At 40.2% G+C, this 22,736-nt stretch overlaps 1 protein-coding gene across 1 annotated transcript in view; it reads right to left on the bottom strand.

The window, feature by feature from the left end:
- Window positions 1-6,679: 6,679 nt before the first annotated feature.
- GRM3 (glutamate metabotropic receptor 3) overlaps window positions 6,680-22,736 on the bottom strand; it is a 117,703-nt gene continuing 101,646 nt past the window's right edge. The window contains exons 4-6 of the mRNA XM_007432817.3: window positions 11,664-12,730; window positions 10,050-10,224; window positions 6,680-7,213 (exon numbers count right to left, since the gene is read on the bottom strand). Of these exons, the coding sequence (XP_007432879.1) occupies window positions 7,140-7,213; window positions 10,050-10,224; window positions 11,664-12,730 (1,316 nt within the window). The 3' untranslated portion in view covers window positions 6,680-7,139. The remainder of the gene's footprint in view (window positions 7,214-10,049; window positions 10,225-11,663; window positions 12,731-22,736) is intronic.

Below are 22,736 nucleotides of genomic sequence, written 5' to 3'. Positions count from 1 at the left end.
AATCTGGATTCAATGACCTTTTCGTTCTTCTAAAATGGGATGGTCATCCCTGTTGTATGCCAATGCCTTAAATTTCTCAGAATATTGTTGTATTTTGTTAACACTTGTGATTTTTAGTAATATACTGGTATACAAGTACTTGATTTTGATTCCAAGTGGAAATCACATTGTGATTTTTGTTTCTGTTTTTTGTTTTGCTTTTTCTCCTGAACCTCTTCACAGCCTTGTAGAAATAGTGTTATTTTATAGTTGTAAACCATCTCCCAAGATTGAATTGGTTAGGACTTTGACAGGGATCCATCCATCCCTCCCTCCATCCCTCCCTTTGCCATCTTTCTGTGGAAGGATCTGTTTCTGTGGGGTTTTTAAAGCTAGAAATTGCCAGTGGAGCTGTTAAAACTTGCAAAGCCAGCTCTGGATTCATTACAGTAAAATTCCAGACCTATGCACTCCTTTTTAATTTATTGCCATGTATTCTTTTGAGAAGTAAGCAAAGTCTATGCATCAAATTATCAAAACGTTTGAATGTGATTTAAGGAGGGAATCTTTTTTTTTCATTCCTATCCTCCAGAGGTTTCATCTCCGCATTTCCTCTTCTAAGAAACACCAGATTGGCAGTATTTCATGATGGTCTGAAATTCAGATGTGGGCAGATCTGTGCTTTCCTTTTGCTCATCTCCTTTCCAGTCTCCCCCCCCCCTTTTTTTTTCTGAGCACATGAATATTTTCCTCTGGTTTCTCAATAGCCCCATCAAGAGTTGTTCTAAATCAGCACCTGAATTTTCTATATGCAGATCTGATTCAGAAAACTCTCCAAATTCAAACAGCGCTCAAGGCTACCTGTCAGGTGAGCTTTCAAAAAAGATTATTAATGGATTTCATATAATTTCATAGCCAAAAGTTCTACCCAGCAGATGACAGGGGAGGCCATATTGGTGGTGGTGGGGGGAATAAAAGAAAAAAGTCAAGACTGCAGCCCCACCTCTTGCTATGTGCATTGCATCTTGCAGCATTGCGTCATCTTGACTCTTTTGACCCTTTGTGGATATTCTGGTTTAAAAATCTCACTAGTTTCTCTTTGTAAATTTAAATATGAAAATGTAAATTGCAGACCAAACTTTTCATTCCCCTCCTTAACAAGATGCCAGTAATACTTGTGGCATTGTGCAATTGGTAATAATGTGCTCACAAAAAATACTGAGCCAGTCACTAAAAATATAAATTTACCTTAACTTGATCTGTTTGCGGTGTATATCTCCCTGACCTCTGTGCCACTGGGACATTTTGCTAAGTGATCTCTGATTGCCTGAAATTCCGAAGGAATATCCATGAGACAGAAGCCTGGTCCAATTCCCAATTCCCACAGAGGAATTGCAAATAAATATTAAAACATGTGAAAGCACTTTGGATGTTTTGCTACCAAAAATCCTCAGCCTGATACGGTGACTTAGCCTTATATTTGTCCTAACCTTTATAGGCCTTGTTTCAGTCTGTTGATTTATGTATGTATGTAGGTATGTATGTATTTGATCTATCTCCCATCTTTATTTTGTACAACTCCAGACGGTGTACACATTATTCCTTCCTCCTATTTTCCCCGCAACAGCCCTGTGAGGTAGGATGGGCTGAGAGAGAGAGGGACTGGCTCAGAGTTAGCTTAAGATGCCTAAGGGAAGACCAGAGCGCAGCACCTTAAATACTACACCAAACTGTTTTTGTAGTAAACTCTCCTTGTGTATTTATTATGTCTTTTAATTCAAAACAGACTCTTAAGGCTGATAAGTGTCATATGATCTTGTCTGGCCTGGTTAGTGCTAGGATGGGAGACCACAAACATCGGACAATTGCAGGCTGAACTAGGAAATTGATAGGGCATGCCGAAGAAAGCAGTGGCAAGTTAACTTACACATCATTAGTGTGTTATATTTTGACAATTTAAATGTACAGGTAGTCCTCGTTTACCGATTGTCTCATTTAGCGATTGTTCACATTTACGATGGTGATGTTAAAATAACTTTACAACCAGTCCTGGCATTTTTGACCTTTGCAGGTCTGTAAAGCAAAGGAAAGCTGAAATAAGATCATAAGCACAGTCACGGTTTCACTTAGTGACCACTTCACTTGATGACCAAGTTGCTGGTCCCAATTGTGATTGCTAAATGAGGACTACCTGTATTTGTATATGGAAGTTACCAGGTGCAAATTTAAATAAAAATACTTCTCACCATAATGGCTTGGATTGTGATGAGGGAACCAGAGGATCTGCAGTCTGCTGTTTGGGTGTTGGGCTCCTGCCCATCCATTTTAAGATTCTTTATAGTCGAAGAAACTTAAAAGGGAAGAATACACTATATGCACACATCGGATAGAGCTCAGATGTACAACAGGAGATTGTATGTGCCCCTCCAAAAGCTTAGCCCATGGGCCCCCAGAGATCTTAAAAGTGATTGCTCAAGTTGTCTCATTCATTCATTCATTCATTCATTCATTCATTCCCTCCCTCCCTCCCTCCCTCCCTCCCTCCCTCCCTCCCTCCCTCCATTGACAGTATCGTTTGCCATTCCTCAAATGCTTCTTCACACTAACTATGAATTGGGGACTGGTCCGGAATTACTCGGTGAGATTCCATGCTGCGCTTGAACCCACTGTATTTCATTTTAATGTAATTCATGTTGATGTAATTAATTTAATGCTAATGTAACTAAGTTAAATGCAGTTGAGTTTCATTTAACTGTTTAATTTAATTAAGGTTAAATGTAAATGAAAGGAAACCAAACGTAGTTTTGTCTTGATATGTTAAAGATGACCTTCAAGCTTGGGCATTGGTGAGGAGTGTCCAAAAGTGAAAACGATGGCTGCCCCCGTGCAATTGAACCCCTCCCCTTTTTTATGTGTGACACGGATGCAGATGTTTGCAAAGCACTGCTCAAAGGGCAGAACATTTGAATATCCCTAAAAAGAGGGTATTTTCAAATTGGGCAATGCCCAGTGAAAATTTGAAGCTACATTTCAGGGACACAAAACTGACTAATTTGGTCTCAGTCCAGATTCTTGGTGGGCAATCAAGCACTATCTCTGTCTTGGAGTCAGTGAACAGATAGTTGGACAGAGGCAATTATTTAGAATTACTTATTAGGGCTATGCATGCAAATGATCCAAAAGAAATACCTCAGATCTCGTGTGAGCAGAGCATCTCTTAATTTTTCCATAAAAGAAGATGTTGCTGCTTTAAGGAATTCATTCGTTCAGGGTTATGTGAGTCTGAAAGCAGCTGCATCACTTTTTCAGGCTTATGTGGAGGTCCAGGGAGGTGCTGTAACTCATGCTTGCAAGAGGCCCATAGTCTGTCCTAATCCGTTTTAAAGCATGCTCTCCGGATCATAGTTCCTCCCCTGCATTGTTTCTAAGATGCTCAAGTCAGTGTGTTGCACTACGGAGAGAAAGTTGTTGCCCCTGGACCAGATACTTGACTGGCCTTTCCTTGAGTGTTCAGATCTACTGAAGAGAAGTTCATCCTAGCCACAGCAGAATTTCTCCCCTCATTTTGGATTGGCTCTGTCTTTCTTGGTCCCGTTGACTTCTTTCATTTCTTTCTTAGATTTATATCTTGCTTTTTTTCCTAGAAGTTCAAGCATACATCACAGCCTCTCCTCCAGTTTTTCTCCACTACAACAACCCTGTGAGGTAGGTAGGCTGGGTTGAGAGAGGTTAACTGGACAAGAGATTGCATGGCTAAAGTTGGACTTGAACCTGAGTCTTCCCAGCCTTGATCTGACACTTTCCTTACTACACCACCCTGGTTTACTTAAATTATCAATGTTGGATTTCTGTATCTTCCTATCTGTGGGACACAGAGGTATAATATACTGTATGTACCTTAAAAAGCAAATGCTTCTGCCTTTTTTCTTTCTATGAAGACCAAAACATGATTATTTCTAATTTTCTTCAAAAGCATCTCTTTTGTATGCTTTATGGGATTGTGTTCAGAACCTATGGCCTCTGGATGTGGTTGAACATCAACTCTGTGTCCTGCAGAGTTAACCATGCTGTTGGAGGGCGGTGGAAGTTTAGCAAAGCAGGTGTCTGATAGAACCCACATTGATATAATGTGCAACACAATGTTACACAAATTATGCAAAATATGTTATTTGCCTCATTGTACAATGATGGTGTAATGTATGTGATGTCACTTGTTGTCCTCCCCTCAATAGGTGTTTATGTTTAGAAATTTTTTGGAAGGTCCTCATGCTTCCATTCTTGCTTTATAATATCACTGGAACATAAAGCGTAACTTATACATTCACCATGTTGTAAAAGAGAATGTCAGAAAGAAAAGCATCGTCTCCCTGCTCTGTTCTGAAGCATCCTACTGCCTATGAAGAGAATAATCAAACATCTGTCAAAAGATTAGAAAGTTTTGCCAACTGAAGTTTATCATTTTTCTACTCAGTTTACTTTTAATTTGGTCGGTAGCAAATTTTAGCGTTGCACTAGTGCTTGAGTCTGAATGGGTTTCTAATCAGCTCTTGCAGATGTATTGAGTGGGGTGGAAATACGTCTGTTATCACAGCCACAGTTCACCTTTTGCAATTTTCAATGAGGAGTTTGAAGTTTTACTAAGTACATCAAAACCTCTCCTGCTGCTCATGTGTCTATGGGTATTAACAGAGGTTTACCTAAGAAGATTAAGAGCCAGATGGGAATAATTTGAAGGTGGTGCTAGTACTTGGTTGAACTTCAAAATTGTCCCATGCATGGATGAGCCAATGAACAGATTTTGTTAGTAATATTCCATCAGATTCAGAGTATACATATATATGTATGTATGTATGTATGTGTGTGCGTGCGTGTATGTGTGTGTGTGTATATATATATACACACATACATACATACACACACACATATATATGTATGTATGTATATGTATATGTATATATACACATACACATGTAACTTTCATACAAGGGGGAAAGTAGCCTGCTGTAAGAGGTCATATAATTTTGGGTAGATTGGGAAATTATGAATGTCCAAGGGCAAATTTTGGAAACTTGATTTTAATATTCCTTATCCTTCTAGGGTAATTAAGAAAGCTGTTTTAAATATTTCTCCAGAAGTTTTAATTTAAACACCTCCAAATTGCCTTGAATGCAGTTGGAATTTCTGTTGTATCACATGTAGCCATATTGGTTATGAAATTGCTGCTATGGGTTTGAATGATTGGAAAGGTGGTTGTTTAACATTTTGATTTCAACTAATAAATGTCAACATTTATTAAGCTAATTGACCTGAAATTGTATGCTTCTTCTCAACACCCATCAGTCAAGTACAGACATAAAGGATTAATTTTCAGCACATCCCACTGCTTATAGACACTGAGAATCATTTGTTTATTTGAAAGCACATGAGGGCAGAGACCTTCTAATGACCAGTCCAAGGACTTGTAGCGTCTTCCATTTATTCTATTATTATACTTAAATCTTATGCCAAGGTGAGTTTCTGAAGCATATCAGAGCACTGACAGGGAGAGACAGGGAGAGAAAGATCAACTTTTGGTTGACTTGCTACAGTAACTCATTTGAATTATTCCCCTGAGGAAGGCTACAAATGAAAACATTGGGCGTTTTACTAATTTATTAAAACCTTATTTTTTTTCAGTATAATTCTAAAGCTGCCTTTTTTCTCTGTCTCTTTTATATTGCTGTTTTTTTTCCCTTCCCTTCCCAGGTAGGCCACAACTATTAGAGGTCACCAGAATATTATTCTGCAAAAAGTAAAACTTGAGCTTTAGTAAATTGCCAGGATTTTAGGCTTGGAAGAAGCCACTGCAAACCTGATTTGAGCTATCAAATAATGATGAACAAAAGGAATGGTAGGAAAAATGAGCCCACTCTATTTAAATCTTTAAAGATTTAAATAGAGTGGGCTCATTTTTCCTACCATTCCTTTTGTTCATCCCCATGCTGGCTGGGGAATTCTGGGAGTTGAAGTCCACACACCTTAAAAGTTGCCAAGTTTGAAAAACACTGATTTAGAGCAAGAGGAGACAACATCTGCCTTCCAACAGTCTGGACTACATTCAGATGGGCTGGGCATAACTCCCAGAAATCGCAAGTCACATCTTGAGAGCACCAGGTTGAAGAAGGGTGATGTGCCTCAACAGGAGAACGTACACTTGGTTCATCTTCCAATGTCCAATCATTTGCCAGCAAAGCCTTTATGTCAGATAAACTGGCAGTCTCTAGGCACAAATCTGACATCAGAAATGACAACATCCCCAAACTACAAATATCAGCTCTCTAGGTTAGTTGATGTTCCTTAGGAGAAGGAATTACAAATCCAGATTCCACCATAAAAAGCTGAATTGGAATCTATTGGGGGTTTAGCAACGTATCTTGGAGAATGATTTGATGTGTTTGTCATCACATCTATGCGTTGACCAGCTATTTGATGCAAGACCAGGCCATAACTCATTGAGTCATAAGTCATTGTCATGACCCAGTCTCAGCAGCTTTCTCTCAAACCAACTTCTAAGAGAACAGAACTTTGCCAAGTGTGACAAACTGCACAAAACTTGTTTTTGCTGCAGTTTCTACTATGTTATAGCTGAGCTGGAAATAAATCAGCTTAGTTGCCCTTCTGTGTGTGAAGGTGGTTGGATAAATCTGAGGGATTTTTTTTTAAAAAAGGCAAATATGCTGGAAAACTTTTCTGATTTTATTACTGACGTCTTTAATACTGCCATGAAAACCATCTGTTGCACAGAGTGTAACTATAATATACAACATAGAAATGCAATCTAAGTAAATTACAACAAGGAATTACAAAAAAAAAAAAAGTATCTTGTTAGAAAGCCACCTAACATGGCAATTTATCATTCTCTCACGGGTGAGTTCAACATACTGGCACTACAAGTCATAGCTATTTATACATCCCTTAGAACTGTTAATCACAGAGGGGTCCTAAAGTTGTTCTGAAAAGAACAACACAATATACTGTACAGTCCTCAAAAATAATTTATTACACTGATTCTAAAAAAAAAAAATGCTAGTCCTTTTAAAATGTTCACTTTTTCTCCCAGGGTGCCCAAGAAATGTGCATTTCTCTCTAACAGTCTAAGAATACAAAAGCCAACTGAAAGATTATAAGGAGGAGGTGGTGGAATCCACAACTTCTCTTCCATTGCAGACAGTGGGAACGTAGACATTCGCTGAGGCTGAAAGACAAAAACTGGCATTAGATGCTGCATCTACACCTGACTTCCCCCCAACTTTAAATTTTCAGGATGACAGTGGGGTGTTTTTAAACCAAAGGGATCCCCCACACAAGGCTTCCCTGCAAGTTTGAAACCATTTCAAAACCATTTACATGTGACACATGTAAAAACAGGGCAGGGCTTTGATCACACGGTCATGGATGCCATTTTGATTTTGTTGACATCCCACCCCATCCCTTGGATGCCCCGGTGTTGAAATGATATTGAGAATAGGTTGACAATGGCCTGGGAAATAGAATGGCTGGGTCAACTTTCCTTTAGGTCAGTGTTTCTTAAAGTGTGGTCCTAGGACCCTCCCAGGGGTCTGTGAAATGAAAATTATTTGCCAGCATATATTGAAAAATAATGCAATATTAAAATCCCATCAAACAATTGTGAGAAACGGTAGCAGCAGCAAATGTGACCACTTTAATTTTTATAACAGTAAATATCAGTAAATATAACCCATACAAACAAAAGCTCTTTTGGGGTCCTGAGAGAAAAACATTTAAGAGACACTGCTCTAGGGTCTTAAAAAGTTGCAGGAAGGTGCTCAGGACTACATATGTTCCATCTTATTTATTTATTTTTCAAATGTATATACTGTATGCCACCCATCTCACTATGCAAGTGACTCTAGGTGTCTCTTGGTGGAGCTGAGGTCATAGTGGGGGCCATGGGCCCCAAGAAAGTGGGTTAGTCCAGGAAATAGTCCCTTAGGTCATGACCCAATTTATGGTCACCATTGGGAGTTAGAACATTAAGCTACCAACAACAGCATTTCACATGAGCTGTGCGTGCGGAACCACAGGACACCCAAGGCCTACACATCTTCCTTCCCTTAGACCCACCCTCCCCAGGGATTGCTCGCTACTTAGGTTTTGTTAACCGTTCTTTGTTGAAAAAGCCAATATTCATTGGTTTCACATATTTTCAACCATAAACCATGATTTATTAAAAAACAACAACAGTGGGTCCATAAACTAAGCAAGCTGTGTTGTGACCTACTTAATGTGAGGCTGAGGGATGGGTGGCCCTTTGCTCAGTTCTCAGGCAAATCAATTGTCCATCTTAGAATACGTCTTAGAAAACACGAATCTGCTTCAGCCTGGTTTGCACAAAAACATATTTTGCTACCAACCCAGCATACCCAGTTAGAGCAAATACTTTTTGTAACTATTTTATTCACCATAACATGTAGCTTGTGGACCTTGGAAATCCTATTCCTTGCAAAAGAAGGTAGAGCAACTGTATGTTTATTCAGCTGAATTGGGTAGGGACCTTAGTCCCCTATCTACTCAGTACTGCATTCAAGGCTACTAGATCTGGGCTGCAAAAATCCAGATAACCACTAGGAGGTACCAGACGGGAAAATCACTCCCCCTCTTTACTGTTACCTAGTGATCATTCAGATGTTTGCAAACCTACTTTATATGTGGCACACCTTATACTTTAACTACTGTGAACCTGTATTTTCGTAGGAATCTGAGTATGAAAGAAATCACACTGTACACAATGTGAATGGTTTCACATGCTAGGTAGTCTGCAAAGTAATGAACGTAATGCTCAGAGTAAGACCTGAACAGAATAAAGTTAAATATAATAAAATAATCCCAGTTAGGGCAAGCCCATACATATATTCAGAACTAAGATGTTACTTTCTGTTAAGATTTCATATAGATGTACAACCTAGATGATGTCTAAATTCTTCTCCTCAGTCTTTGTGGTCCTAATGTTTAACAACATAAACTGAGGCTGAATTTGCCCAAGGAGCAAATTCAACCACAGTTTATGTTCAACCTGTAGGTTTTTGGCTTCTGAGCAGATGTGTCCACAAGGGGGATTTAAAAAGTCAAGATGGTAAAATTGTCCCTTTTATATGTGTTTTGCACATTCAACACATGTAAAAACATGACAGGACTTCAATTGCACAATCATAACCACCATCTTGACTTTTCTGATTACCCCTCCATGGATGCTTCTGATTTGGAGCAGTTTGAAGCCCAAACAATGAAGTTTTGTATTCTATATAACCTTTTATATAATTTTCTTTTAAAAAATGCTGATACTTGGTTTGAATTTTTTGCTCTCAGTACAGATAGTCTGAAGTAGGGCAAGAGATCTGGGGTGCAAAGCTCCAGATGAACAGTAGATGGCAGCAAGGGAGACATTGTGGAGTCCTTGGTGCTCTCTGAAAATTGGTTCTTTGCTTGCAGATGTTTCATTACCCAACTAGGTAACATCATCAGGGTGAGTGAATGTGGGGTTTGGTCCCTGTTTATATACAGTAGCTTGCCCTGCCAGTGTTGGTAGGGGTGTGATTTTCTTCTTGGTAGTTCCTCAATTGGGGTATTGTTTTCTGCTTGATTGTTTCTCTGGTGTTAATCCCTGCTTATCTGGGTGTTGGCTGCTGGAGAGGATGTGTTCTGGTCTTTTAGTTTCCTTCTTAGCTTTTTTGTTACCCCCTTTGAATGGTGTGTAAATATGGTTTATTTCTATTAATGGCTGATTTGTCTGAATGCAAGGCAAGCAAACAAACAACCAAGCTCAGAGAACACCAAGGATTCTGTGCTACTGCTACTGTCTTCTTTTGAAAGGAGAAATTGCTATCATTTCCTGCATTTTAGATCTGGTAGTCTAAAATGTCCTTTAACTACAATATTTGTGATATTTTGCTGTGGCTATAAGCTTCTATGACTTTCTGGGACAGCAACAGAGAAGTATCAGTACAGAAATGAAGAGAACAGGAGTTTTTCGCTTAAAGGAAGAAAAAGGGTGGACCAACTTTATTTGTTACCTTGGGAATAACTGGTGCCTGTCCCACTGACACTGAACCTGTTGAGGTGCAGCCTGTGAGTGACCACATTTTTCTGAGGCTGGAAGAGAACGATATGCACTTTGGGGGCAAACAAGCAGCCCAGGACAACGAAGCCACTCAGGCTGACAGAGATGCACATGGTGGTGGTCTGCACCTGCATGGAGGGAAAAAATAATGCATGCAAAAATTATTACAAAATCAGAGAAGTCAGCGAGGGAGATGCATGAATTCTCATTTCAGATGTTGCCAACAAAGCATGCAAGTTGGACACTCTGCATCAAAGGTAGCCTTCTACATGTTTTTAGATGACAACTCCTCTCAACTCTAACTTCTGGAGGTGGGAGTCGAGAGTCCTACCTGTCTCTTTTTTTGGGAACTTAATATCCTAGAAGTTCATGTTAAAAACCAAGGGTGTCTGCCAATCTGGGATCTGCATGTAGCCTGTTCAATAAAGCTGTGACCCTCAGTGTCTACATACATCATTGTTAGATGTACCAGTTGCCTATAACCAGCCCCAAATTGCATGAATAGATGCTTTCACTTCTGAAGTCTATCATAGGGTTGAGTTGTGCCTCACTACTTTCTCGCTGGCCCTTCTTTTTTTCAGATTATGGCAGCATGATACTATGGATAGGGCAAAACTAGAGGATCAATAGAGTATCAGAGAGACCAGGCTCCTGGTGGTGGTAGTGGTGGAGTCACCTTCTTGTGAGTGTAAGTGGTAGAGCATGGAACACAGAGTGGGGATGAATGGCATGCACACGAGTTTAATTGTTTGGCTGAATGGGTGAATGTATATATTGGGGTTCTGTGAAGCTTTGTTATATCAAATCAGTGCAGTAAAGCTTTGATTATTGAAACCACTGAATCAATTCAATGAATCAATTCACCGAATCACTTCAATTAAATTGAACTCACTCCATGATTCATTTTCAGTGATAAAAAGCTTTATGGCAAATATGCAGAAAACTAATTTTCCAAACTGAAAAAGAATGAACCAAAGAGTTAAACAGATTGATCTGCATCATTGAATCAATTTTAAAAATTGGATTGGATTCATACACCCCCAGCAGAGCCAGGTTTAAATCTACCCGCATCTATAGAAGTGTACTGGGTGACTTAGAACTGGTCAGTCTTTGTCTTAGCCCAATGTACTTCACAGAGGTTTTGGAAGAGAAAGTATGAAGACATCAGCTTGAACTCCTGAAGAAAAGGTGGGATATAAATCTAACAAATAAATAAATAAATATCTGAAAGAGAGAATATGAGAGGAAAAAAGGCTTTCCTGCTCACTTTTGGGTACAGCCCCTCCCCCTGCCCCAACTCTTACCCCTACCCATCACTAGGACACCACTTCCAACAGTTTCTGCTGAAAGTGTCACCCGTCTTCCACATGTCCATTTTCTTTGCCCTAACATTGCTGTAAATGTGTATCTGCCATATACTGTATTCACTTCACTTCACTTATTCATTTAGCCCTGGGCTGACTTTTGAAGTGTAGCAATAACTTTTTTTTTAATGAATCCTGTGCAAAATGCTTCTCACTTCTCACAATGGGTTAGGACTTGGCTGAAACGATGGTGGACGCCTTACCCTGTAGTCACTTGAAGTCACATAAAAGATTGGCAGAAATGCCAGCCAAATAATGCAAGTCGTATACATGGTAAAACCAATAAATTTGGCTTCATTAAAATTTTCTGGGCACTTCCTTGTTTTGAAGGCATACACAGTGCATAAGAGGACGAGGATCACGTCATACGTTAAAGAGATGAGCATGCTGGCATCTTTGACATTGCATTTCAATATGACGGTCTGCCTCTTCTCTGGGAGGGTGTATCGGCGAGTGCCTGGAGCTTCTAAAATCAGCCACACAGACACCACCACAATCTGCACCATGATGAGACTCAGGCAGATGAGGACTTGAGAGCGTGGGCTGATGAACTTTGGCCTCTGAGCCCCGTTCTTCACCCCATTAAATATCCTGGCAATGCAGTTTGTTTTTGTCAGGAGAGCGGAGTAGCAAATGGCGAAGGATGTCCCCAGACCCAGGCGACGCAAGGTGCATATGGCTGGGGAAGGCTTAGCGATGAAAAAGAACGTCATGCTGTAGGAGAGGAAGACTCCAAAAAGAAGGATGTAGCACAACTCGCGGCTTGATGCTTTCACCAAAGGAGTGTTGTTATGCTTGATAAAAACCCCTACCACTAGGAAAGTACAAATGAAGCCCAAGCATGCGATAGTCACAGGCCCTATGGACCATGCATCTTCCCATTTGATGTAATCTTCTGGTAGGTCATAACAGCTGGTGAGATCAAGAGTGGGCCATCGTCCTGGGCCACAGTCTTTGCAGGTGAATTCATCAGCCAGGTACTCAAAGGTCTCACAGGGAATGCAAATCCAGCAGCAGACGTCTCCAGGTTGCATGTTCTTCATCTCGTTGGGTGCACAGGGATCACTGCACTGAGCAGTAGGAACAAGGCCTCTGGACCAGTGAATGGCACTAACCTCAAGAGTCAAGGTTTCGGCCCACTGCCCTACTTTCAGGTAGGAATATCGACCTCCAATTTGCTGGAAATTGAAGACATTGTATCGTCCTATCCCATCACCATAAATATCAAATTTAACAATGCTGTCTGCAGATTTGGAAGAACGGAATGGAGCTGTAGAAATAAGGAAGGAAATAGGATTTTCATGTTATGTAAAGCAGTATCTTTTGTATAGAGTAACAATATATGTGTGACTTAGAATGATCTAAGCTACATATTTTCACCACCATTCTGTGACACGATACGATGAATCATTACTTACTAACAGTATATAAAACAGCATGCAGATTTTGTTCTTGATGAAACAAAACTCAATGAACTAATCAATGAAGGTGAAATTGATTCAACTGACATGCCCCAAAGAGTCATTTAGAGTTACAGTAGGCTTTAATAAATTTATCCCATCAAATTGCCTTATTTTTTATTTTACTGAGTATTCAGGGATGCCAGACATTCTAGAAATGATCTGCCTGAAGAATCCTGGCTATAAACCATAGTTAAATAATATGATAGTATCACATAGGACATATAGTTTTCAAGTGTTTTGCATCCAAACCCTGGATTCTGCTGTCATGGCAAACCACTGGAAGGTACTGTTTCAGTATTCCAAGCATCAGGTGGCCTTCAAAACAGATCTTCTAGCTGCTTTTACTACTGCTTCATCAATTATCAAATACATTGGATACATTGGATGAGAGGCTATTATCAGTGTGGGAGATGGGAGGCTTAGAGGGTAGAAGAAGGATCCAAGCCCCATCATATTTCAACTAACATTATTGGGAGCATACTATGATGACTACTCATTTGAAGTCATTGTCCTTCTGCTTCTTACTTTCCTGCTGAAGCTGCTACCTCAAACTCTGAAATACAGAGGGCAATTATGAGTGTGTGATTCCTAAATACGTAAGCCTTTCCCCCCAAAATAAAATTGATTATAAGAATTGGGAGACCCAAATTTGACTCATGAAACGAGAGAAATATTAAGCTGTTTGTTCATTTTGTTTGATTTCTGGCTTCCAAGCCTAGTCTTCATTCATCTTCATTATTCTGTTCGGCCACAATCTCCCCAAGAACTCCTGTGGTCTGAAACCTGACATTTTTGGCCAAAGACTTTGCTAGATTATGATTATTGTTGAACAATACACATGTCATTCTTGCTTGTTCATTAAAATCAATCCCCTGCCTGAAGTGAAAGAAACAAGCAAGTAGGATAGTTAGCCTAGGCACCATGATGTCCATCTGAAAAGAAGCAAGTAATGGGAATCATAGGTCCATCTAAAAAAGTGAGATGACTTTTAGTAACATGTCAGGGGTCACCATGTTTTGCAGAAGTCACATCAGTTTATGAGTTCATAAACTCATTGCATCTTCAAGCTGGAAGGACTACTGAGGCCATTGTGTCCAAACTCCCTTGTTTTATGCAGGAATCCAGTTTAAAGCATCTCTGAGAGATACTGTAGCTGTTGAGCACTTCTAGAAAAGGGGATCTTGCCCCCCGCTTGCTTATTGCTCGTAATAAAGGAAGTTTTTCTGATGTTCAATCAAAATCTAATTTAAGATCATTATTTCAGGCCCTGTGCCCTGAAATGAAGGACTTCTTCTTTATGGACAGACTTCCCTGGGCAAAACAGATAAAAAAAGAATAACTCATTCTTCTTACATTGACTGACTTAACCATGCTTGCTTATCTTTAAATAAATTCATTTGTAACCAAAATTGTGGCTTTTTGGTCAGAAATCTCAACAGTTCTAAAAGTTCCTCCTCCCTTGCAAACACTCCTATTGTCTCAACCACTCTGTGTGTGGGTGTGGGTGTGGGTGTGGGTGTGCATGCATGCATACACAAGAGAAAGAACCACGTTTCCTCAGAACTGAATACATAACAGTTGCTCAAGAAAGTGTACAATAGCTGAAACCCTGCTTTCTGAAATACAGCTCTACATTCCCCAGATATGTAATCCAGCTCTCCAATCCCTGAAAAGGCCACTGGATAATCCTGACATGGGGGATTCTTTAAATCATTTGATGTATTCCTTGTAGCTCCAGTTTCCATAGTTACAGGAAGAGTCTGGAATCTCATACTTACTAAAATTGGCAAAACCCCAAAGGCAAAAATGAACATCACAACGTTGTGTCAATCTCAAATGGCACCTTTCCATATAAATTTAGTGAGAGGTGTTCGAGTTTCACCTTAAGAACAGGATATTGGACAGACTATGTTGGCCCTTTTCCATCTGAATGTGATATTGACATGCAATGACAACAACGTAAAACCCTTGAATGAAATCTGAGCAAGTTGCTGACTGCACTGTTGACTGTGGGAGCTACATATTTGGAGTAATGGAGTTTCAGGAGAGGGTATGACTTTTCAAGGTTGTTTCTGTCAGAATCTATCATCCCTTAGTTTCCTCATTAACTCCCTGCCTTTAGTTTTGTGTGTGATAGCAATCTGTAGCAGTGCATCATTAAAGGAGATACCTCATTACCGTCACCACCTGGTTTATTTCACAGTGCGCCATTATGTAAATAGAGACATTGCCACTAAGCATCAGGAAAGGAGCATGCACTTAAAGCTGATTAGCTGCAAAGAAGTTTGCTTCAAAGCAAGTGTCTGTAGGATTCAGTCTACAGCATTTGCCTGAAAGGAAGATGACCCTGAATTTAAGGTTGATCCCTTTCCCCCTCCCACAAGAAAATAAGAGTATACATCTTCCCCATCTTTTCAATCTAGGACTGCTAACTTCAGATGGAACCAACCCTAGAACCAACCCTTCCTCTCCCCAGCTTAAACATATGTGTGGAGGGTGTCCACAGGGTGTGGTTAAAAAAAAGTCAAGATGGCAGCCACAGTAACTAACCCCACTCCAATTCTTAGGTTATTATTTGAGAGAACACACTAATATTCTGGTTGGGAAAATGAGGTGTCATGTCTTTGGTACACAGATACTCTTGAACAAAAAGAAATGTAAGGGCCAGAGTAAGCAGAATGAAGCAACCACTTTGAGTGAAAGACAAGGTGGGTGGGGAGTTGGGATACAGTTCCTACTCATTGATCACCTGATCCACCAGATGGAACAACTCCTCCTTGATTGCTGGAGGGCTGTCCTGTGTGGGTCAGCCTCAAGATCCCCAGAACCACACATACAGGGAGTGACCATGGCCAGGTCAAAGTGTGTTGCTTGGAGGAACCCTTCAGAAGGGTGATTATAGGGTTGATGGCCACCTGGAGAAGGCTTTAGTTCTATTGTTTTCAGGGAAAGAGACATGAGAGTGAGCAAGAAATGTCCTTCTGCTTCAAGTAATAACTCATCCTTTCACCTCTGACAGTGATCATCTTGGAAAGCTTCATTCATCCCTTCAGTGCTTCCAAGAGGGCAAGGGAGGACAACATGCAATCATTGGCTCTGCCTTGCCCCATCTGTTGCACTTGTTTTGTCCTCTACATAGTTTTTTATGACCCACAGAGCCTCCATGCATGTTTTTGATTAAAGGGGTTAAGGGGCAATATGGTGTCTTAGGACCTGAAAAGGATAAAGGACCTCATTTCATTCCTGAAGATCTCCACCCACAATCTCTCTTGACCTGTTCTTCTGAGGAACACAGCCCTTGACCTGCCCGGAATGGCTTCTAAGGCTGCAGATGTTGTGTGTTTCCATTCATAAGAGCAAAGGTCTGCTTTGCGGAGAGAAGATCAACATATAGTTAGATCCCTGCTTTAGAAACTTACTCTCCAAAGCATAAAGGACAGCAGGGCTAGCCAACAGTAGCATGATAGGAAGGATAGAACCAGGGGGGTATGGTCAAAAAAGTCAAGATGGCTGCATTTGCCTGAAAGGACACATGTAAAAACCAGGCAGAGCTCTGATCACATGGTCATGGCTGCTGTTTTGACTTTTTGACCATAGCCTGTGGACACTCCTGGGTAGGGCAACCATCACATCCCCAATTCTCCCTCTGGTGACTTTCAACATACCAGTATCTCTCCTTTCATTGATGGAGATTGGAAGCAGAAAACAACCCTGCCGACATTAATTGAGCTAACTGTTAATCCTCAGGGTCCAATGATCTGGTTAATGACTATGCAGGCAGTGCAGAGTTTGGCCGCACATTTGTAAGCATGAAAAAATGATCCATTGCCTTAAGGAAACCAGTTGTTTAAGGATCATGCTACTTTTAAAGCAATATCTTTGCAGAGGCTCTGGTGGAAGAGACGGGCAGCTTTAATGAGCAGAATGGTGCTTGCTGATGCCACAGGATTTCTTTCAAATGAGCTTCAAAGTCTATATTGCCCTGATAATTTCTTCGCACAGAAATCCTTGTTCAATATATTTTGGGGGAAAGGCATGGAAAGGAAAGGCCATCAGCGATGACTTTCAGATTCTTCCTACTAGATCTGAAGCTTCCCCGTCAATCTATTGAAATAAAAATGCTTGACAACCTCCTAGAGCACAGCGTTCATCTCTCAGAAATACACTCAGCCATTCAAAGCCATGCCTATGAATTTAAACACCCCTTTTGAATAAAATTAGATGGAGCTCCCAGAGACATCTATGGGGGTCAGAAAAGTCAAGATGTCAGCCACAAATATGCAATAGAAGTACATTAATATATATTAAACAGATCAGGGCTTCAACTGTACAATCACTGTCATCTTGAGTTTTTTCACCCCTCACTCTGCAAACACCTCCATCAGCACAGACCTCTACATTTTCCCTGGAGTTTATTTGTGCTGTCCATAAATTAGGCAAGTAGCAAGGCTTTACATTTGTATGTTACTCTGATTATCTCCATGTGAACCAAACTGGATTTTCAGAAGGATTAGTATGGTAAGGAAAAGTTTTTATTTTTATCCTGATTAAAATTAATGAAAAATACTGGTTGTTCCCCCCTTGATACTTGACTCCTATTGACTCCTATTAGACATGCTTACCAAGCTGATTTTTCGTGCTCTAGAACATGGTTTTTCAAACTGGGTTCTGTGGAATTCTTGAGTTCCATGAGAACATAAATGGATTCTGTCGGACAAAGGGAAATAGGAAATCTCTCAGCAAGGGACTAAGGGACTTGGGGGGGTCCTTGAATGCACTCAGCCATCTGCTGCCACCTCAGTGTTGCTCTAGTGTCTCATTTATCAGCATAAGATAGAGAACTATACCAGGTTTGTCAAAACAGACTGTCATGGAGGATTAGATAGTGTGGAAAGAAAGACAGAGAAGGGGGCGGACTTTTTCCTGTCCAGGGCAGGACCAGAACCAGTTGGCTGAAGCTACAGGGAAGTGGATTCAGGTTAGATATTAGGAGGCACTTTTTGATGGTAAAAGCTGTCAACCAGTGGAATAGGTGGTCTCATGAAGTGATGTGCTCCCTGAACTGGAGATCTTCAGAGGCTGGAGAGCCATCTGCTGCTGGAAACGCTTTAGCAGATTCCACACTGATCAGGACACTGGAATTCCTCTGAGTTCTCTTCTAACTCAGTGATTCAATGATAATTCACATGGACTAGGATGTATTGGGCTAGTTTTGTGACAGATAACCATATAAGACTTTGGCTAATCAGGAGATTTATGACAATAGCTGCTGAATTCATATCAAACCCATACACACATAGTCTGGGTACTCAGAGGGGGCACTGATGTGCGAACCAGATTTCTTGTTCAACTTTTTACAACAAAACAGTAGGAAAGTGGAGTGCTGCAATGTAATTTGCTCTCACAAGGGCAAGGATAAGCAAAGGAAATTAATCCATACCTACACTTTTTATTATCTCCTTAATTATCCCCCTAGGGAAACTATTTTGTGAATGGGCAAGACCCTCCTCCCAGGAGCCATTTTGTGAGAGTACTCACAATACATTTTCAACCTTTCAGATATACCCACCAGTTCTAAAAGTTTGGGAACTGCTGATGTATTTTTGTACAGGGGTAAATATAGCTGCTTGAATCAAATTTGAACCATTGTTTTTCCTTAGAGACAAGAGGGACTTTTATTATGCATTCTAAATGGAGGCAAAAGATTAATGTATACAAAATGGGATGCACACACAGATCTTACTGAAATTATTAGGGAATCCACAAGTTGTTACTGTTGTTATTATTTTGATTTACATAGCTGTGACTCTGGGCAGCAAACCCAAGATTAAAAAACCAACAGAACAAGAATAAATAATAATAAACAGCAATAATACAATAATAATACAACAGCACCCAAGGACAGTCAAACTCAAGCCACATAACCCTAGTTATGTCAAGGAAAAAAAATAGAATGATGGGCTCACTAAACCTACAGGCCCGTGCCTGAGGCCACATCCACGTTTTTGGATGGGCCTCCTGATTCCCTAATACTTGCTGAACCCTATTTTAAGCAATGTATTGCATTGTGTGTATACGTGTGTGTGAAAACTGCAACACAACATTATGCATTTCATATAAATATTTTACATTTTGGAGAATATATTCTATAGTGAACACTGCATCCCACCTGCCATTTTGATTTCCTCAACCATTTTTTGTTGTTGTTGTTGTGAGTGGGGGGAAACCAATACTGTTAAAAAAAGGAAAAGAATCATAAACATTCAACTATGTTTTGAAAAAGAAATATCATTCTATTTAATTCTTAATTCCCAAGTTGTAGGAACATACTCTGAAATTTTAAACACTGATGCCTTGGGGTTGATAAGAGTCATTTAATTTAAAGTTATTCACATTGGGAAATAGGTTGCACAAAAGCAGCAAGCATTGCAGGCTAATTTATACTAGCAATCAAATTCTAATTATAAAGGAAATTAAAAGCCTATATTTTCCAACAGTCTCACTCCACCTCTGGGCCTTTTAAAGAACCACAAGGTGATTCTTAAAGCATTCCTCCAATGCACTCCATTGAAGTGGATGGAATATAAACCCGCCAATATGTTTAGAGGGCAAGACATAAATGTTAGAAGGACCTGGTTCCACTGCAATTTATAGTCTTGTTAAAGTAGTTGCCATCCTTCAGCCCACAGATGTCTAAAATCTAAGAAATTTGAATGGAATTCCACTTGATTTTTCCCATGAAACCCAAAAGAAAATTTGTGAACTGATTCACACATGAGAGGCTAATTTCTTTATCTGGCAGGGGGGTGGCCTGATGCTGCAAACATGTATACCTGGCACCATATTAAAATGTCATGTGTGAGCTTTGTGTTCTTATCTAATATCCACAATTGTTCCCTGTTTGCCAGAAGGAGAAGCAAAGTCACTGTTCTCAAGTTTGTCATGCCTAGACAATGACATGCATACAGGCCTGATTCAGATCCAGGCCTAAACTCATCCTCTAAACTTAAAGAGCATTATGATAATTCCAGTGGCTTATGTTGTACATTACTGGATAGGTCAATAGCCACTTTCCACCAATTAGCAGAGGGTAAATTGGTGGGAAGGACAGCATTGCACCCAACCAGTGAGGGCCAAGGTAAAAGGAAGAGATGGCAACTGATAAGGAGTGGCCATTACTGTAGAAGGTTGACAGGTTGGCAAGGGATGACCCTTGGAACAGTTGCTAGCTATGGCTGTTCAGGATTCATATACAAGAAATACTATAGTTATACTCACACAATACACTTCCTGTCGTTTCTGGATTAACTCACATTCTGGGTTCACTGTGATGGAATGTATCTACGAAGAGGAGGGTGATGTGAGACAGCAAGGCTATCGGGAAGGAGAGGGTGCATTCCTGGAGGGGAAAGGAGACAAGAGGCAGCGCGGTCCACAGGGGGAGCGTGAGAAGAGTAAGAGATTCAGGATAGCCACTCCCTAGAATCTCCCAGGTTATATCCACTAGTGGCTGTAGTACAGATTTAGTCTGGCAAGATTCTGTCTATAAGGTGTAATCAAATAAAGGAACTGTACTCGACTGGACTGTTTCATCGTTGTTCTCGGGCTGGGCCTGACATCAATCTTGCCAGACTCCTACTCCCAAGAAGAGGGAGGAAAGTTTGAGTGTGGCTACAGATCCTCAAGGAGCACCGTTAATGCCACAGCATGTAGCAGCAGCCTTACTACAGCACCAACAACAAGTGGATATACCCTGGGACAGGGTTCCTCAACCTCAGCAACTTTAAGATGGGTGGACTTCAGTTCCCAGAATTCCCCACCCATCTTAAAGTTGCTGAGGTTGAGGAACCCTGCCCTGGGAGATTCTGGGGAGTGGCTGTCCTGAACCTCCTCCGCTTCCCTGAGGACTGTGTTGTCTTTTGCCTCCTTTCCCTTCCTACAGTGCACCCCCTCCTTCCTGATAGCTTTGCTGTCTCATATTCACACCATAGAGTGAACTACAAACTTACCCAGTAGGTTCGGTTAACTCATAACAGAAAGCCGTTAATAGATCAATCAATCAATCCACATGCAACCAACATTAATTAAGTTTAGCCTGGTCTGCAAATGCAGTGTTGGGTCTTAAACTATAGTACATTGTATGAACAAAGCTGGTGCCTAAATCCAAGTCGATGGAAACAGGCAATAACCTTCATGCTCAGCTTGTGATTTCCCAACAGCATCTGAGAAGCAGATGCAAGTTTTTGTCCAACAGGGCTCTTATTAGAAAAAAATTAGTAGAGTTATCCAATTCAGTTAGGATACTGGTGCCTGGGAGGAATAAGTGATGAGCGAAGTCTGTTCTGATTTGCTATGAATGAGTGAATGAAACAAACTGTTCCTGAAATGCTAATCATACCTATTCTTTGCAGCAAGGTGGCAGCAGAGAATACAGAGCATTATTGATGCTGTCAAAAATAAATGAATAATAATAATAATAATAATAATTATAATTATTATAGTACCCTTATAGTACTATTATTATTTAAGTAGCAATAATTGGTAGGAACTGCAAATTGCTTTGATGAGTTAACCTAGTTTTATTGTGAGCTCCTGAGTTGGAATGATTTGGAACTTAATGGATACCCTTATACCAGAAGACTGTTTCTTGAAAACCTAATAACCAGTTTTGAATCCTTCCCCATATCCCAATGGCAATGGCAAGAAGGGCAGCCCTTGAAATATGTGGTATTTCATTCTTGCTAGGAGTTTTCTGAACTGAACTGAAGCTATTTTTAAGGGCTATTTTGCACATTCAGAAAGGTCTGCCCCAGTTTTTGCTGTATATTTCACAGAGGGACTGCATCTGTCACCAAACGTGGCTTCCTGACTAATTCATTTTTATGTCTAAGTTCATTCATACATGATACTTCAGTAGCTTAGGTACACATGTAAAACATGTCCAACCGGGAATTGGTTGGGTAAATAGTTGCTATTGTAACTTACATCTTCTTGAGATGATTCTGTGAAGAATTCAAAATATGACATCCAGTGTAAGATGAAGGGGGATTTTTCAGAATAAAGATGTCTAACTCTCCATTACCTTTCATGTTACATACAAACATAAATACATACAAACACTGATCTTTTACTTTGGGGTGGGCAGATTTCAATCTTATGGAATCCATTAAAAAAAAATAAACCAGTTTTCCAATGTAGCTTAGTGCAAAATAGAAAGGTAGAACCCTCTCACGTCAAGCTACTTCCATGCAGCTTTCTTCACAATTTTACCCATGTGGTTTTCCACTGCTTTCTTTTGAGATTTTTTCCCCACTTTCTAGTCTAACCAGTCAACAGCCCTGGACTTCTAAGGGTTAACACTAACTTCTGTTGACCTTGTTTCTGGGATCTGACAAGATCATCTAGGAGTTTCCATCAATATACACTTAAAGTATTATATCCCAGAATTTGTCATAAGAGTGAACTAGTGAATTTTTGAATTGAGTACCTAAGATGATTTGAGCCAATGACTTCCCACTTCACATCACACACCATCTTAGCCCTTCCATTTTTCAGAATTTCCTGGGTCTAGATGGCTCCTCAGATCCACTGAGGGCTGTAAATGTGCTTTGCAAATTTGACCAATTATTTCTTAATTTCTGTTGCTAACTGGAGAAAGTGGTGGCTTTATCCTAATTTCCAATACTTGTTTTAAATGGAAACCATGTAAGAGAACAAAGACCCCCTGAAAACTTCATTGCATTTTTTTTTACATTTCTGTGATGGCAGCTACACATTTTGAACACTCAATTTACAATTACCTCAAGGAATCAT

This window comes from Python bivittatus, unplaced genomic scaffold, assembly GCF_059951505.1.
Source record: "Python bivittatus isolate LINGU-HERP-01145 unplaced genomic scaffold, Pbiv_v1 ctg000120_np1212, whole genome shotgun sequence".
Taxonomy (NCBI): Eukaryota; Metazoa; Chordata; class Lepidosauria; order Squamata; family Pythonidae; genus Python; species Python bivittatus.
This window is presented reverse-complemented; position numbering and strand designations above follow the sequence as displayed.